This window comes from Pseudophryne corroboree, chromosome 4 (genome assembly GCF_028390025.1).
Source record: "Pseudophryne corroboree isolate aPseCor3 chromosome 4, aPseCor3.hap2, whole genome shotgun sequence".
NCBI classification, from domain to species: domain Eukaryota; kingdom Metazoa; phylum Chordata; class Amphibia; order Anura; family Myobatrachidae; genus Pseudophryne; species Pseudophryne corroboree.
In genome coordinates, this window is record NC_086447.1 from 195,066,201 (window position 1) to 195,084,339 (window position 18,139).

The 18,139-nt window shown below is 42.9% G+C and overlaps 1 protein-coding gene across 3 annotated transcripts in view; it reads right to left on the reverse strand.

The window, feature by feature from the left end:
* Positions 1–536: 536 nt before the first annotated feature.
* Positions 537–18,139, reverse strand: part of KLHL24 (kelch like family member 24) — an 82,557-nt gene continuing 64,954 nt past the window's right edge. For 2 of the 3 annotated variants that reach the window (XM_063915699.1, XM_063915698.1), the window contains 4 exons: positions 10,490–10,678; positions 7,920–8,108; positions 5,093–5,128; positions 537–4,775 (listed from right to left, as the gene is read on the reverse strand). In XM_063915699.1, coding sequence (XP_063771769.1) covers positions 4,575–4,775; positions 5,093–5,128; positions 7,920–8,108; positions 10,490–10,678 — 615 coding nt within the window. In that variant the 3' untranslated portion in view covers positions 537–4,574. The remainder of the gene's footprint in view (positions 4,776–5,092; positions 5,129–7,919; positions 8,109–10,489; positions 10,679–18,139) is intronic. The other variant, XM_063915700.1, reaches the window with a different exon arrangement.

Sequence of the window (18,139 nt, forward strand, 5' to 3'; positions counted from 1 at the left end):
CGCCGCCTACTGGGAGTGAATCTTAGCTTAGCAAAATTGCGAACAAAATATTCTCAAAATTGCGAATAGAAATTTCTAAGCAGTTTCTGAGTAGCTCGACACTTACTCTGCCACTGCGATCAGTTCAGTCAGTTTCGTTCCTGGTTTGACGTCACAAACACACCCAGCGTTCGCCCAGACACTCCCCCGTTTCTCCAGCCACTCCCGCGTTTTTCCCAGAAACGGCAGCGTTTTTTCACACACACCCATAAAACGGTCAGTTTCCGCCCAGAAACACCCACTTCCTGTCAATCACACTCCGATCACCAGAACGAAGAAAAAACCTCGTAATGCCGTGAGTAAAATACCAAACTTCTTAGCAAATTTACTTGGCGCAGCCGCAGTGCGAACATTGCGCATGCGCAGTTTGCGGAAAATCGCTGCAATGCGATGAAAAAGAACGAGCGAACAACTCGGAATGAGGGCCAGGGTGTAATAACACAAGTAAAGCATCTATCCTATAGCACCACTAATAAAATAAACAGCACACGACAATCTTTTTTTCTTTTGAAATCTTTATTGCGATTAGACACCAATAACAGTGATATAACCATCACATTGCCTCTGCAGAACTTTTGCACAGATATAATAAAACAGTTCCAACATATTTGAGGAAAAATATACAGTTGTTAAATCATGAAGTTACTGTACAGTACTATTATATAAAAAACACAAAAGTACAACCCCATACAATATCATGCTCTCCTTTACTGACACATGTTTCTTCCAAACCTCTGCACTATATATTAGAATGAAACTATAGCAACCTGACATTTCCATTGGAGGCAGGAGGTACCGTTGCCTCTGTGATATTATACATATATGGCAACCTGACCTTTCTATTAGAAGCAGGAGGTACTGCTGCCTCTATGATATTATACATATATGGCAACCTGACATTTCCATAAGAGGCAGGAGGTACTGATGCCTCTGTGATAGTATACATATTTGGCAACCTGACCTTTCCATTAGAAGCAGGATGTATCTCTGTGCCATTATCCCTCTAATGCTGTTCCCTTTAGTAATGCAGAATTATCCTACAGGATATATTAAGGTACATTAGAAACAGCATGCACACAAAAGCATCCCTTTGCACCTCTATAGGCATCAGAAATCCTTTTTCCTGAAAGAATGTATAAAACGGGCAAAAAAATACTAACACGTCAGATATGAGTACACATTAGGGTTTTTCTTGTAAGTAGCTTTGTGTATGTAAGCATTTTATTTGGGTGAAGACAGAACTAATCTTGGTTTGAGTAGAGACTGACAGGCCAACAGGCTCTCTACTTGTGTAATAAAAACCAAGGCCTGGATGTAGCCTTTCCAGCAGATTATTGCAGTTCCCACTATCCAGAGAACCACATTAATATCTACTGTACGACATCATTTTTATCGTACGACAAAGATGGGCATCACTGACACACTGTAACTGGTATTATGAAACGTGATCATCTTGTCTTGTCTGTATCTTGTACATATCTCTGCACCTTTTCTGCAATACCAAATATCATTTCAGGGGCTAGTAATATATTGCTATACATTGCCCAGACATAAAACTACAGAATGAGGTTGGTATTGCTACTGTCTAATGCCAATTTTGACATCATTTTGAGGACTCCGATTGTAACATGCAATCTCATTGGTGGCATGCGGACTCAGAAACTTACGTTACACACTATGAGCCTGTTGGGAAGACAGTACTAGGTAAAAAATGTGAATCACGCAACAATGCTGAAAAGTTGTGGTATTAACAATGCAACATGACACAAAGCCACATGACATAGGAATATAGCAATCCCTAATATTATACCATCACTGTATTAAAAAGTCTTCATCTATGTATAATAAAACAATTTGTTCTACACTCTTACACTCTTAAGCATCAACTTAGCACTAAATAATAACTGTTAATATGGTTATGAAAAGACAAAAGAAAAAAAACACATTATGTATTAGACTTTGATATTGTGTACTTGTAGGATAAATAGTAGTTTGAGCATATGCTGCTGGCATGATTAAGTCCTGGGAAAAGGGTACACATTAAATTTTCCATACATTTCCTAGGTAGACTGGCTTGATGACATCATTAGACATTAAACCATTATCAGTTTCACAGTGATCTTTACATGGCCCATATCTGGAACAGTCAGTCATGTGATCACATTTGGGCTCCTAAGTGTGTAACATCTTGCTTCTCTGTTTTCTCCACATAGAAACCTAAGTGCTTCCTTTAAATCACTGGCCCTCATTCCGAGTTGTTCGCTCGCAAGCTGTTTTTAGCAGATTTACTCACGCTAAGCCGCCGCCTACTGGGAGTGAATCTTAGCATCTTAAAATTGTGAACGACGTATTCGCAATATTGCGATTAAACCTCTCTTAGCAGTTTCTGAGTAGCTCCAGACTTACTCGGCATCTGCGATCAGTTCAGTGCTTGTCGTTCCTGGTTTGACGTCACAAACACACCCAGCGTTCGCCCAGACACTCCTCCGTTTCTCCAGCCACTCCCGCGTTTTTCCCAGAAACGGTAGCGTTTTTTCACACACACCCATAAAACGGCCAGTTTCTGCCCAGAAACACCCACTTCCTGTCAATCACATTACGATCGCATGAACGATGAAAAAGCCGTGAGTAAAATTCCTAACTTCATAGCAAATTTACTTGGCGCAGTCGCAGTGCGAACATTGCGCATGCGCACTAAGCGGAAAATCGCTGCGATGCGAAGAAATTTACTGTGCGAACAACTCTGAATGACCCCCAATAAGCGCAGCCAGCAACTAGGGTCACTTAATCCCACTAACTGTACTACACTATGCAGGTAAGTGGCAGATAGCAGGCCTATCCAGGGAACAGTCGAGTCCTAAGTGGCCTTTAAGTACCTTCCCATTGAACATAGGTGTCATATTTTATTCATCATATATTGTTATTTCAATTCCAGTTAAATTATAGATTATTATTAATATTTTTAAATAACGTACATGTCCTATTCATGATCTTCTAAAAATAACACAACAAAGGTTCTATACCCGCCTCTTACCTTATACTGCTAATTGTTCATTGTTTACATTTTAAAACAATATAATGTCTACACAGCACAGATATATGCATTCTGCAATGATTAAAATATTGGCCGGATGTAATGATGCCCGAGATTGCCGGAGGTGTGGGATGCCGGCCGGTCTCAGATGTTTTTTTAAAGGGGCAATCACTTACAAGGCAAAACCAAGGGAGATTCCTGCCATAAAACGTCAGTTTCCTGAGTATATTAGGGGTATCGCCACTGGTTGAGATTGTCGGAGTACACAGACCATGTATTTTACACTACAAGTGGTTCTGTGCATTATAGACGTACAGTATAGCTGGTACATGGCAACAAACTGAGTTGACTGAAGATCTACAGCTGTTCTCAGTTACAGCATTCCAGAGTACACAAGACTTGTAACAGTGATACGTGTTCAGTGATTCGGTCAGACATGAAAATTCACAGTATCACATGGCTTTGATGACCCGCTAGTTAGTGAATATACGCTTAGTGTATGTTACCCAGTCAGTGCCACCATGGAGCTACAGTACTCTTTCTTCATATCATTATGCTCAGAGCCAGTACACAAATCTATGCAGGAATATTTTTTTCTGCCATGTTTCAGTAAAACCCCAGAAAGATAACACACAAAGTGCTGATAGTGACAACGATGCCACTTCAGCTGATAGTGACAAAGTGCAGCTTCAATGACCAATCCCATGTATCTACTGTCGCTGTAATTGGTGTGCTTTGTTGAGTTTCTACGGCACAGAAAATGTGCACTCTTGCGGGAAGACAGACGTAATGACAGTGCACCTCACTGGTACTAAAGCACAGGTCATCCCAGTTTTGCACACAGGGAAAATGAATATTCATCTTCGGCAATTCACGAATGCCCTCTGGGGAGCGCTATTTCCATAATGATAAAATCATGCACTCATGTCATCCATGTGTTAAATACAAGCAAGTTCCACAACCAACATTCATAGAAAAGAGTGCATAGAAAAGTATTTTTACAAATAATACAAACAGTCTTTTTCCCGCAGGGATAAATAATAAGGCATGGGCCAAGCAACACAGATTTGGCAGATTTCCTGAAGTAAAAATGCGTATTCATTACAGCAGTATAAAGGGAATCTATCATCGTGGTAGTACTCATTAGGAATTATTTTACCGTGGATTACTGACAACATTATACCAATTTGTTTAGAAGTCTATGCTTTTGAGCATGAAGTTCTCCATACGGTGGAATTTTATGGTTCTTGTCTTAATCAAAATAAATTTAGCACATTTCTCTGTGTAGTAAAGGGACAGGTCCTGCAGACCAAAGATGCTTCTTCTATGAAGAGTATATCTTGTCCTTTTTGTTGCTGCAAGCCCAGACTGCATGATCATCATCATAAACATATTAATGGCAGATTCCCTTTAACTGCGTACGGACCTTAGGGCCAGTTTCTGAATGAGAAAGTGTCTCTTAAATGTGTTTATAGAGCATGTCCACATCATGTCTTTGAGATCACATTTTGAAGGTTTTTTCATTGTATCTGTGAATTGTGACACAGCCATGGTAAGAGACGGGCCGGGGCATGGCTGCTACGCCGGTAATGATGCTCGTCGCCGGGTCATAGCACAAGATGGTGTCAGTGGCCTCTCCGCTCTCGCCTCTTCCACCAAGTATAAAGATTTTCCCATTGCAGACAGACATGCCGCAGTTCTCCTGCAAGAAGAAGGGAAACGTTTGGGTATCTGGAGGCCAGCAAAAGGACGGCAATATTTGATTGTTTAATTTGTGCATTTATTTTCCCATTCTACAGTTGTAACACAGCAACACCACCATATAATACGCACACAAATCACTAAACATGTTTTCCAGGCTAGAAGATAATATTATCTGAGTACATTTAATCCCCTTGTATTTAATATTTTACTTTGAAATGACTATGCCCACTCTATAGTACTATTTAAACTGAAATATATTTGCACCACCGCTTTTAGATGATATAACCTACTGGGTTACACAGTGAGTAATCTCACCTTGACAACTGGGTTCTGTTCTGAAGTCCCTATCACCTAAAGGACATGAATTAGTTAGAGACATCTCAGTGACGGGCTACAGAAAAAGCAATGCAACATGCAGGAGCTGAGTAGCAATTCAAGCAAATAAACTTCAGGAAGGAAAAAGGGGGAGATGGATTTAGTAAAAGCAATAAAAAGTGATAATCACCAGCACAGGGTAAATCCTATATTATCACATGGCCAGGACCCAGGTACTTTCCAGGGTGTGTGGCCTAATCACAGGAGGCATGGCCATGCACCCTTAGAACAAAATACTGAATTATTTTTACTTTAAGCGCCTACCTGGCCACACTGCAGCCCAGCACACAGCAGAATGTGATGGGCTGAGGAGAAGAGCTGCAGCTGCCAGGTAAGGGGGGCTTCCAGTGGGAGCTCAGGTAACTAGTAAACCCCCCCCCACCCCCCACCTTGGCACCCCTGCACATGGCTGTTTGTGCCATTGTACCAGAAAAGCAGCAGCTGCTATAAAGATTGCTTTAAACACTAGCACCATCCAGAGATATAATTTCCTTTATCTTGTACTTCTTAAAACACTTGTTATTTTTGTACTTTCTCATTAATGCAATATACTGTATGGTCAATAATTTTTATTGGTGCTGCTGACAGCATGGTCCGAAATGTCAGTCTCTACCATCCAATAAACATTCATTTATTTAAATAAAAAAGGGAGGTGCACAGTGAGTCTGTGAAAATAAAGATACTAATCTGCTTCCTAAACTGAGAGGGATTGCCGCTTTTACAGAAGCATGATGACATATTCTACAAACAGAGAATGACGGGTGATGTAGGTGGCTGACTATGTAAATATTATCTTACAAGCTTACTAACATAAGTACACATATATGTATCATTTAACAAACAGATGTGTCCATACTGATCTTGTAGCCTATTCGCCCCAAACGCAACTCGAATACCGCCAGTAGTGTGCCCGCAGCTGTGTGCAGGCGCATGCGAATGCACCCACTTCCACAGGAATGCATGATGCATACGTACTCTGCGACTTGTCACGGCAGGGTGCAGGAAATCACACATCTTGTTTACTCCACTGGAACATCCATGAGACTCCTAAATTGTGGTGAGTGTAGGAGAGTAGGTCACCCTCATCCCGACCACTTCTTAGCGAAATGGACAGGACAGAGGGCATGATGATGCAATTCTTAGCACAGCGTATCACTATGGCTCCCACCCTCTGCAGGATGCCGCAATGTGGCATTAAGCCGTGCCAGGCAGGCAATGTACCCAGCCTACCACATTAGACTTTCCACAGTGGCACTTTCTCAGAGGGAAAGGAATACTCTGTATGGTATGTAAGCAGGGTACCCATCTGGAGTCTATTCCATATTTGGTGAAATTGCTAACTTATAATTAATTAATCTGAAGGGGTGTGGTATACATAACCGGTGGTCAGGAGACCGCTGGTCAGCATACCTCTGCCGGGGTACCGGCAGCGGAATGCCGGCTGGGGGGGATGAAGAGCGCAACAAGCCCCTTTTAGGGGCTCAGTGGTTGTGGACACCCACGAGTGGGAATAGTCCCTGATGGTCGGCATGTCGACCGTCGGGATTATGATGGTGCAAGATGTAGGGGGAGGTCTTCTGACCGCCGGTCACATAACTACATCCCATCTGAAGTGATGGGCTACATCTTCAGGCATAGATAAAACAGTCTGATGCATTAAACACTCAAGAGATGAGTAATATAATTGCTGGAAAGTGACAAAATACAACAAACTACTGAAAAAGCTTTTCACAACCTGGAACTGCTATCATTTTATTACCTGCATGGTGTGAAGTGTTAAATAGCACTATAGTGAATATTGCTTTCCTACCAAGTGCTTTTTAAATAGAATTTGCCTTTAAAAAACAGTCAATTAGTTACTCTACATATTTTTTTTATGTACAGTAATTTCCCATGAAAGAAACATATTTAGAAAACACAAAGCCAGTGTTCTAGGAATTTTGACAAATCAAAAGTATTTGGCTCTGTAATTAAAAATAATAATAATACTTACAGGCTTTGATTTGGTTTGAGATATAATTGGATAGGATAGTTCCACACAAAACTATATTTTTAGTTTAATGAAATAAAATAAAAGTAAACCCTTAACTTTAACACACCATTACCCATAACCTCTGGGGTCCCTGACGGATCTAACATTCCCACACCACGCTATGTTCTCCTCATCGAGAACGGCCTTTTGTTTTTTTAAAAAGCCAACTAGTTGCAGATGACCTTCCTCTATTGACTTTCCAATGGACAAATGACTAAGGCAGGCATGTCCAAACTGCTGCCCTCCAGCTGTTGAGTAACTACACATTCCAGCATGCCCTGACACAGCTTTAGCATTCTGTGACAGCAAAACTGTGTCAGGGCATGCTGGGATATGTAGTTTCACAACAGCTGGGGGGCCGCAGTTTGGACATGCCTGGACTAAGTTGTCTATGTACTTAGTCTTGGAGAGAGATAAAGTACCAGCCAATCAACTTCTAACTGCCATGTTACAGGCTTTGTTTGAAAAATGATCGTTAGGGGCTGGCTGGTTGGTACTTTATCTCCATCCACTTTATCTGTCTCCAAGGCTTAGTACATAGACCCCTATATCACTGGAAGCAGAACTGACACTACCTTGGTTTGTTTTTACCGCTAGCACAGCGCCCATATATTCCCAAAAGAGCTTTAAACAAATCATTTTTTCTTTCATCTCATTAAAATAAAAGTGCTTTTGGGTGGAGTTATCATTAAATAGAAATTATTTTAAAGCCAGACTATTATCATGTCTGATTACCTGTCGGCTGAACGTATTCTGCACATGAATCCAGTAATCCTCCACAGGGTCGTAGCAGTAAATTGCCTTAGTGAGCCCTCCGGCTACATAGATCAGGTTGTTTAAGGACACAGCTGTGATGCATCGCTTTGCAATAGGAATGGCTGCTCGCAGCAACCACGTATTTATGTCTGGATCATAGCATTGGACCTGAGTATGAAAGCAGAGTATTTGTTACAGCAAGGTTTACACAAAGAAACAAGCACAAGTCTATGTTGCTGCATGTCATACTTGCCTACTGTGGAGAACTGGAAGAGATTACAGCAGAATGTGACACGCAAAGTGTCATACTCTGCCCAAAAGGGTGTGTCTAGTCTATTTCCACAAATGTGCGTGTCTATGCTTAAATGCTTTTTGCGAGATATTTCTAGATAACAGTAGTAACATTATATTTTGGTAAGTTTTGCAAGTATCCAAAAATTTGCTGGTAGGTTAATTGGCTCACAACAAAAATCCCTAGCATGAATGTGTGTACTGTACATGTATATGTGATAGGGAACATAGATTGTAAGGTCCACTGGGGCAGGGATTAATGTGAATGTGCAAATATATAAGGATTGCAGATTCTGCCCAGCATGTGACCTGCCGCCCACCAACTGTGATCATGCTGTAATTGCGACTGCACTGAAATTACAGCGTGGTCACAGAAATTGTGGATGCCTCCTGCTGCCACCATTTTCTCTGCATGTTTAGCTGAGCTTTATATCATTAGCCTTGTTTATTCATTTACAGGGCCATATACCAGTCTTTGACCATGTGGGCACACACCCTTTGGCTTTGGAAATGACAAACTGTTGCTTTTAGTTTGCAGCAACAAATTTAGCAATACAGGTTGAGTATCCCATATCCAAATACAGGTTGAGTATCCCATATCCAAATATCCGCTATACGGAATATTCCGAAATACGGACTTTTTTGAGCGAGAGTGACATAGTGAAACTTTTGTTTTCTGATGGCTCAATGTACACAAACTTTGTTTAAATACACACAATTATTAAAAATATTGTATTAAATGACCTTCAGGCTGTGTGTATAAGGTGTATATGAAACATAAATGAATTGTGTGAATGTAGACACACTTTGTTTAATGCACAAAGTTATAAAAAATATTGGCTAAAATTACCTTCAGGCTGTGTGTATAAGGTGTAAATGAAACATAAATGCATTCTGTGCTTAGATTTAGGTCCCATTGCCATGATATCTCATTATGGTATGCAATTATTCCAAAATACGGAAAAATCCGATATCCAAAATACCTCTGGTCCCAAGCATTTTGGATAAGGGATACTCAACCTGTATTCCGAAATACGGAATATTCCGAAATACGGACTTTTTTGAGTGAGAGTGAGATAGTGAAACCTTTGTTTTTTGATGGCTCAATGTGCACAAACTTTGTTTAATACACAAAGTTATAGAAAATACTGTATTAAATGACCTTCAGGCTGCGTGTATAAGGTGTATACGAAACATAAATGAATTGTGTAAATATACACACACTTTGTTTAATGCACAAAGTTATAAAAAATATTGGTTAAAATGACGTTCAGGCTGTGTGTATAAGGTGTATATGTGACATAAATGCATTCTGTGCTTAGATTTAGGTCCCATCACCATCATATCTCATTATGGTATGCAATTATTCCAAAATATGGAAAAATCCGATATCCAAAATACCTCTGGTCCCAAGCATTTTGGATAAGGGATACTCAACCTGTAATGTTGAATGACAAAGAGAAACGGATGTTGTATTGATGGAAAGGTTTTTTTTTTATTTCTTAAACTGACAGATATGGTAGTTGCAGGTATTTTCCCCCAATATCTTACTACTAGCATATGCACACTTACAAAACACAATAGATACTTCTAAATGTAACACAAAATACTCATGCTAGTTTTCATGTGTTTATTCATTAATAAAAGTTGTAAAATCCAATCCTGTGATGCCTTACAATATAGGGGTTGCTGTATCAAGAAGTGGACCAGTGGGGAAGTTGTCCATAGTAACCAATAAGCTTTTACCTATCATTTTATAGAATATACTTGATAAACACTACCTCAAATCTGATTGGTTGCTATAGGCAACTTTGACATTGCTTGATACATCAACCCCATAGCCTCCTATACTTCTCTTATGGCCACTAACAGCCTCCTACACTGTCCTTAGAGTCACTTGCTATCTTATTTAATACTTTTTTGGTATTCAGGATAACTCACCACTTTTCATGAACTTCACATAAGTCGCACATTGCAGAGTGTGATACCGCGTTGTGTTATGATTTTTACTGGAAAACCTTTATGCAATGCCCATGAATTTGGAAAGCAAGAATTTGCTGCAAACAGATCTTGGCTAACTGAATCAGCCTTTAATATATAGCGCCAATATGCTACACAGAACTTTCCGAAGTCTCTGATTGATTTGCGGCTACATTTTAACAACTTATAAACTATTGTGCCATTTATAAAATCACAGTATAAATAAAACAACTATTCATTAACCATATATAGTATGAATGTAAAGCTGAGTTGATTACCTTGTCCGAGCAGGTGTTGTCATCAGGTCCTCCACCAATCACAAATAGCTTCCCAATGCAACTTGTAACCGCAGGAGAGCTCACGGCCTCCTTTAGTGGAGCAACATCTGTCCATCGATTAGAAAATGAATCATAACATTCAACACTGCTCAGCCTGTGCTGGCCATCGTATCCCCCAACCACATAAACCTGAAACACACAATGCAGAAATTACTGCAACACTTAACAAATGGCACCATGAGTGTTTTTTGGCCTATCATATGCATGCAACTTTACCAGGAAGCAAATGGATTTGTAGACCAGGATTGTGATAGGAGTGCAGATGTTAGGATTGTTCATGGCATTTCTTGCTAAGTGCATATCAGACACACAAGCATACCTAGTGCTACACTGAGGGCATACTTACCTAAACTCCTGTAAATTGCGGGGAGACCGCCAATTTTTCGGGCAGTCCCCACCACCCCTGGAAGAGTGGGCACCCCTCCTATATTCCATCTGCTTCTTAGTGAAGCGAGCAGACAATACCTGGAATCGCAACTCCGAGTGGAGCGGTGGAGCTAAATCGTCTCATTAGCAGTGCCACTTCACCACGGACTTGCGAATTATGACAGAGGAGTGGCTTAATGACATCACAGCCCGGCCCACCCCCCAAAGTGCCAGTAGAGTCTGCTCTCCGGGCTTCTCCCAGAGAAGAGACATACAATGTGAGGTGTGGAACCAAGATTTCATTTTGTGATAAAGGATTTTTTCACTAAGGTGAGGGAGTGGAGAGAGCACATTTATAAGAGCAGTCCCAGTCTTCCAGAATGGGACATAGGGCCTGATTCTGATTTGGAAGTAAAGCTAAAAAGCAAGTATCTGTATCTGGAACAAATCATTTTGCCATGCAAGGTGAGCAAATAATGTATTTTTTTTCTGTGCAAGGTAAATACTGGCTGCTTTTACATGTAGCCCACAAATGTTAGCATTATTTTTACACTGCAATTTAGATTTCAGTTTGGACACACCACATCCAAATCTAAATCTTTCTGCACATGTTACATCTCTCCCGCTTACCTGTACAGTGCGACATGGTTTTCACCAGACCACAATAACCTGTTTTTTTTTTTGTTTTGTTTTTTGCTTTACTTCGAGAATGAGGCCCACAGTTCCTTCCTCCCCACAAATGGATTTAATCCGTATACTTCAAATAAACTAAAGTAGCAATTGCTGTAGTAAAGAAAGTCACAATGGGACTCATGCGGAGATGGTAGCAAAATGGGCATAAATGACTCTAAGAACAGAGCACATGAAAATAGTGTATTTCCACACATAAGCAAAGATGTACAGGTCTCAGGATGTGTACACCTCTGCATCAGCAACATTATGTGCCAGGTCATCATCATCATATGTTTTTGCTAGAGATGAGCGGGTTCGGTTCTCAGAGAACCGAACCCTACCGAACTTTGCCTTTCCGAGCCCAGATCCGAGTCCGGCTCGGGTTTTCCCACCTGATTCGGAAACCCGAACGCGGCAAAACGTCATCATCCCGCTGTCGGATTCTCGCGGGATATGGATTCCATATAAGGAGCCGCGCGTCGTGGCCATTTTCACTCAAGTCTCGGAGATTGTATAGAGAGGATGTGTCCTCAGTGTTCAGTGTCTGTGTGTTGGGGAGGGAAAGTGGGGTGGCAAGTGTTGTGCTGCATCAGTCCAGGCAGTCACAGTGTTGGTGTTCTCTGCTGCCATATATCCAGTATAAATGTATAAGTGGTGCTGTGTTGTGCAGACCAGTCCAGTGTAGTCAGTGTACTGTGCTGCATCAGTCCAGCCATTCACAGTGTTGGTGTTCTCTGCTGCCATATATCCATTGTAGCTGTATAAAGTGGTGCTGTGTTGTGCAGACCAGTGGTAGTGTCCTGTGTCATCAGTAATTCCAGTAACGATATACCCTGCTGCTATATGTCCACTGCTGCAGTATAATAATTATAACAACAACATGTTGTGCTGCATCAGACCAGTGGTAGTGTCCTGTGCCATCAGTAATTCCAGTGACAATATACGCTGCTGCTATATGTCCACTGCTGCAGTATAATAATTATAACAACAACCTGTTGTGCTGCATCAGACCAGTGGTAGTGTCCTGTGTCATCAGTAATTCCAGTGACGATATACGCTGCTGCTATATGTCCACTGCTGCAGTATAACAATTATAACAACAACCTGTTGTGCTGCATCAGACCAGTGGTAGTGTCCTGTGTCATCAGTAATTCCAGTGACCGATATATGCTGCTGCTATATGTCCACTGCTGCAGTATAATAATAATTATAACAACAACCTGTTGTGCTGCATCAGACCACTGTTAGTGTCCTGTCTCATCAGTCATTCCTGTGCCACATATTGGGGGCAATTCTGAGTTGATCGCAGCAGCAAGTTTGTTAGCAATTGGGCAAAACCATGTGCACTGCAGGGGGGGGGGGGCAGATATAACATTTGCAGAGAGAGTTACATTTGGGTGGGTTATTTTGTTTCTGTGCGGGGTAAATACTGGCTGCTTTATTTTTACACTGCAATTTAGATATCAGTTTGAATACACCCCACCCAAATCTAACTCACTCTGCACATGTTATATCTGTGTCCCCCCCTGCAGTGCACATGATTTTGCCCAACTGCTAACAAACTTGCTGCTGCGATCAACTCAGAATTACCCCCATTGTCTCATAACTACCAAAGAATAATGGAGAACACAAATTTTGAGCCGAAAATAGGGAAAGATCAAGAAGAACCACTTCCTTCTAGTGCTGTAGCTACTGTCACTAGCCATGACACAGACGATAAAATGCCATAAACTTCGTCTGCCAAGGCCGATGCCCAATGTGATAGTAGAGGGCGTGTAAAATCCAAAAAGCCAAAGTTTAGTAAAAAAAAAAAATTTTTAAATCGTTTGAGGAGAAATGTAAACTTGCCAATATGCCATTTACAACACGGAGTGGCAAGGAACGGCTGAGGCCCTGGCCTATGTTCATGGCTATTGATTCAGCTTCACATGACGATGGAAGGCCTCATCCTCCCGCTAGAAAAATTAAGAGTTAAGCTGGAAAGAGCACAGAAAAGAACTGTGCGCTCTGAGATGGTATCACAAATCCCCAAGGAGAGTCCAAGTGTGTCGGCGGTTGCGATGCCTGACCTTCCCAACACTGGACGGGAAGAGTTGGCTCCTTCCACCATTTGCACGCCCCCTGCAAGTGCTGGGAGGAGCACCCACAGTCCAGTTCCTGATATTCAAATTGAAGATGTTACTGTTGAAGTACACCAGGATGAGGATATGGGTGTTGTTGCACTGAGGAGGAAGTTGACGATGAGGATTCTGATGGTGAGGTGGTTTGTTTAAGTCAGGCACCGGGGAAGACACCTGTTGTCCTTGGGACGAAGAAGCCCACTGTGATGCCTGGGCAAACTACCAAAAAAAACACCTCTTTGGTGTGGAATTATTACTCCACAAATCCGGACAACAGGTGTCAAGCCATCTGTTGCCTCTGTCAATCTGTAATAAGTAGGGGTAAGGATGTTAACCACCTAGGAACATCCTCACTTATACGTCACCTGCTGCGCATTCATCAGAAGTCAGTGTCAAGTTGTGAAACTTTGGGTAAGAGCGTAAGCAGTACACTGACACCTAAATCCCTTCTTCCTCCTGTACCCAAGCTCCTGCAAGCTACACCACCAACTCCCTCAACGTCAACTTCCTCCTCAGTCAGGAACGTCCTTAGTCCTGCAGGCCATGTCACTGTCAAGACTGAGGAGCCCTCTCCTAACCGGGATTCCTCCGTAGGATCCTTGAGTGGTACGCCTGCTGTTGCTGCTGCTGGGAGTCGATCGTCATCCCAGAGGGGAAGTCGGAAGACCACTTGTACCACTTCCAGTAAGCAATTGACTGTCCAACAGTCCTTTGTGAGGAAGATGAAATATGACAGTAGTCATACTTTTGCAAAGCGGATAACTAAGGCCATGACAGCTATGTTGGTGTTAGGGGTGCGTCCGGTATCCACCATTAGTTCAGTGGCACTTAGAGATTTGATGGAGATAGTGTGTCCCCGGTATCAAATCCCATCTAGGTTCCACTTCTCTAGGCAGGCTATACCGAGAATGTACACAGATGTCAGAAAAAGAGTCACCAGTGTCCTACAAAATGCGGTTGTATCTAATGTCCACTTAACCACGGACATGTGGACAAGTGGAACAGGGCAGACTAAGGACTATATGAGTGTAACAGCCCACTGGGTAGATGTATGGCCTCCTGCAGCAACAACAGCAGCGGCACCCAATAGCAGGATATTGCAAACGCCAACTCGTTCCTAGGCAGGCTACGCTATGTATCACCTTTTTCCATAAGAGGCACACAGCTGACAACCTCTTACGGAAACTGAGGAACATCTTCGCAGAATGGCTTACCCCAATTGGACTCTCCTGGGGATTGTGATATCGGACAATGCCACCAATATTGTGCGTGCATTACATCTGGGCAAATTCCAGCATGTCCCATGTTTTGCACATACAATTAATTTGGTGGTGCAGAATTTTTTGAAAAATGAGAGGGGTGTGCAGGAGATGCTGTCGGTGGCCCAAAAAATTGTGCCGAAGACTGGAGCGCCAGCAAACACTCCTGAACCTGCCCCGCCATCAACTGAAGCAAGAGGTGGTAACGAGGTGGAATTCAACACTATATATGCTTCAGAGGATGGAGGAGCAGCAAAAGGCTATTCAAGCCTATACATCTGCCTACGATATAGGCAAAGGAGGGGTAATGCACCGGACTCAAGCGCAGTGGAGAATGATTTCCGTCTTGTGCAAGGTTCTCCAACCCTTCGAACTTGCCACACGTGAAGTCTGTTCAGACACTGCCAGCTTGAGTCAGGTCATTCCCCTCATCAGGCTTTTGCAGAAGCAGCTGGATAAATTGAAGGAGGAGCTAAGATGGAGCGATTCCGCAAAGTATGTGGGACTTGTGGATGGAGCCCTTCATTCGCTTTGCCAGGATTCAAGGGTGGTCAATCTGTTGAAATCAGAGCACTACATTTTGGCCACCGTGTTCGATCCTAGGTTTAAAGCCTACGTTGTATCTCTCTTTCCAGCAGACACAAGTGTGCAGAGGTGCAAAGACCTGCTGGTTAGTAAATTGTCAACTCAAGCGGAATGTGACCCGTCAACAGCTCCTCCTTCAATTTCTCCCGCCACTGGGGCTGCTAGGAAAAAGATAACATTTCCTAGCCCATCCGCTGGCAGTGATGCAGGGAAGTCAGGAGCGATAGCTGAAATCTGGTCCGGACTGAAGGACCTGCCAACGATTACTGACATGTCTACTGTCACTGCATATGATTCTGTCACCATTGAAAGAATGGTGGAGGATTATATGAGTAACAGCATCCAAGTAGGCATGTCATACAGTCCGTACGTATACTGGCAGGAAAAGAGGCAATTTGGAGGCCCTTGCACAAACTGGCTTTATTTTACCTAAGTTGCCCACCCCCCCTCCTGTGTGTACTCCGAAAGAGTGTTTAGTGCAGCCAGTAACCTTGTCAGTGATCGGCGTAGGAGGTTACTTCCACTAAATGTGGAGAAGATGATGTTCATCAAAATGAATTATAAATTCCTCCGGGAAGACCTTTACCAGCAATTGCCACCAGAAAGTACACAGGGACCTGTGATGGTGTATTCCAGTGGGGACGAATTAATACTCAGTGAGGAGGATGTACATGGTGAAAGGAGTGAGGAATCGGAGGATGATGATGAGGTCGACATCTTGCCTCTGTAGAGCCAGTTTGTGCAAGGAGAGATTGATTGCTTTGTGTCGTGTGGCAGACCCTGTCGCTGAAATGATTGGTTTGTTAAAGTGTGCTTGTCCTGTTTATACAACATAAGGGTGGGAGGGAGGGACCAAGGACAATTCCATCTTGCACCTCTTTTTCTTCTTTGCATCATGTGCTGTTTTGGGACTAGTTTTTTAAGTGCCATCCTGTCTGTAACTGCAGTGCCACTCCTAGATGGGCCAGGTGTTTGTGCCACACACTTGTGTCGCTTAGCTTGGCCATCCAGCTACCTCATTGCACCTCTTTTTCTTTTTTGCATTATGTGCTGTTTGGGGCCTATTTTTTAAAGCTGCCATCCTGTCTGTCACTGCAGTGCCACTCCTAGATGGGCCAGGTGTTTGTGCCGCACACTTGTGTCGCTTCATTGCACTTCTTTTACTTCTTTGCATCATGTGCTGTTTGGGGCCTATTTTTTAAATCTGTCATCCTGTCTGTAACTGCAGTTCCACTCCTAGATGGGCCAGGTGTTTGTGCCGCACACTTGTGTCGCTTAGCTTGGCCATCCTGCTACCTAATTGCACCTCTTTTTCTTCTTTGCATCATGTGCTGTTTGGGGACTAGTTTTTGAATAGTGCCATCTTGTCTGCAACTGCAGTACCACTCCTAGATGGGCCAGGTGTTTGTGCCACACACTTGTGTCACTTAGCTTAGTCATACAGCCACCTCGGTGCAACTTTTAGGCCTAAAAACAATATTGTAAGGTGTGAGGTGTTCAGAATAGACTGGAAATGAGTGGAAAATAAGAATTTACTCACCGGTAATTCTATTTCTCGTAGTCCGTAGTGGATGCTGGGTACTCCGTAAGGACCATGGGGTATAGACGGGCTCCGCAGGAGACTGGGCACTCTTAAAAGAAAGATTAGGTACTATATCTGGTGTGCACTGGCTCCTCCCTCTATGCCCCTCCTCCAGACCTCAGTTAGGGAAACTGTGCCCGGAAGAGCTGACATTACTAGGAAAGGATTTGGAATCCAGGGTAAGACTCATACCAGCCACACCAATCACACCGTACAACTCGTGATAACTATACCCAGTTAACAGTATGAACAATAACTGAGCCTCTCTCAACAGATGGCTCATACAATAACCCTTTAGTTAAGCAATAACTATATACATGTATTGCAGAGAGTCCGCACTTGGGACGGGCTCCCAGCATCCACTACGGACTACGAGAAATAGAATTACCGGTGAGTAAATTCTTATTTTCTCTGACGTCCTAGTGGATGCTGGGTACTCCGTAAGGACCATGGGGATTATACCAAAGCTCCCAAACGGGCAGGAGAGTGCGGATGACTCTGCAGCACCGAATGAGCAAACTCAAGGTCCTCCTCAGCCAGGGTATCAAACTTGTAGAGTTTTGCAAAAGTGTTTGAACCCGACCAAGTAGCAGCTCGGCAAAGTTGTAAAGCCGAGACCCCACGGGCAGCCGCCCAAGAAGAGCCCACCTTCCTCGTGGAATCGGCTTTTACTAATTTAGGATGCGGCAGTCCAGCCGCAGAATGTGCAAGCTGAATCGTGCTACAGATCCAGCGAGCAATAGTCTGCTTTGAAGCAGGAGCACCCAGCTTGTTGGGTGCATGCAGGATAAATAGCGAGTCAGTTTTTCTGACTCTAGCCGTCCTGGAAACATAAAGTTTCAGGGCCCGGACTACGTCCAGCAACTTGGAATCCTCCAAGTCCCTAGTAGCCGCAGGCACCACAATAGGTTGGTTCAAATGAAACGATGATACCACCTTAGGAAGAAATTGGGGACGAGTCCTCCATTCTGCCCTTTCCATATGGAAGATCAGATATGGGCTTTTA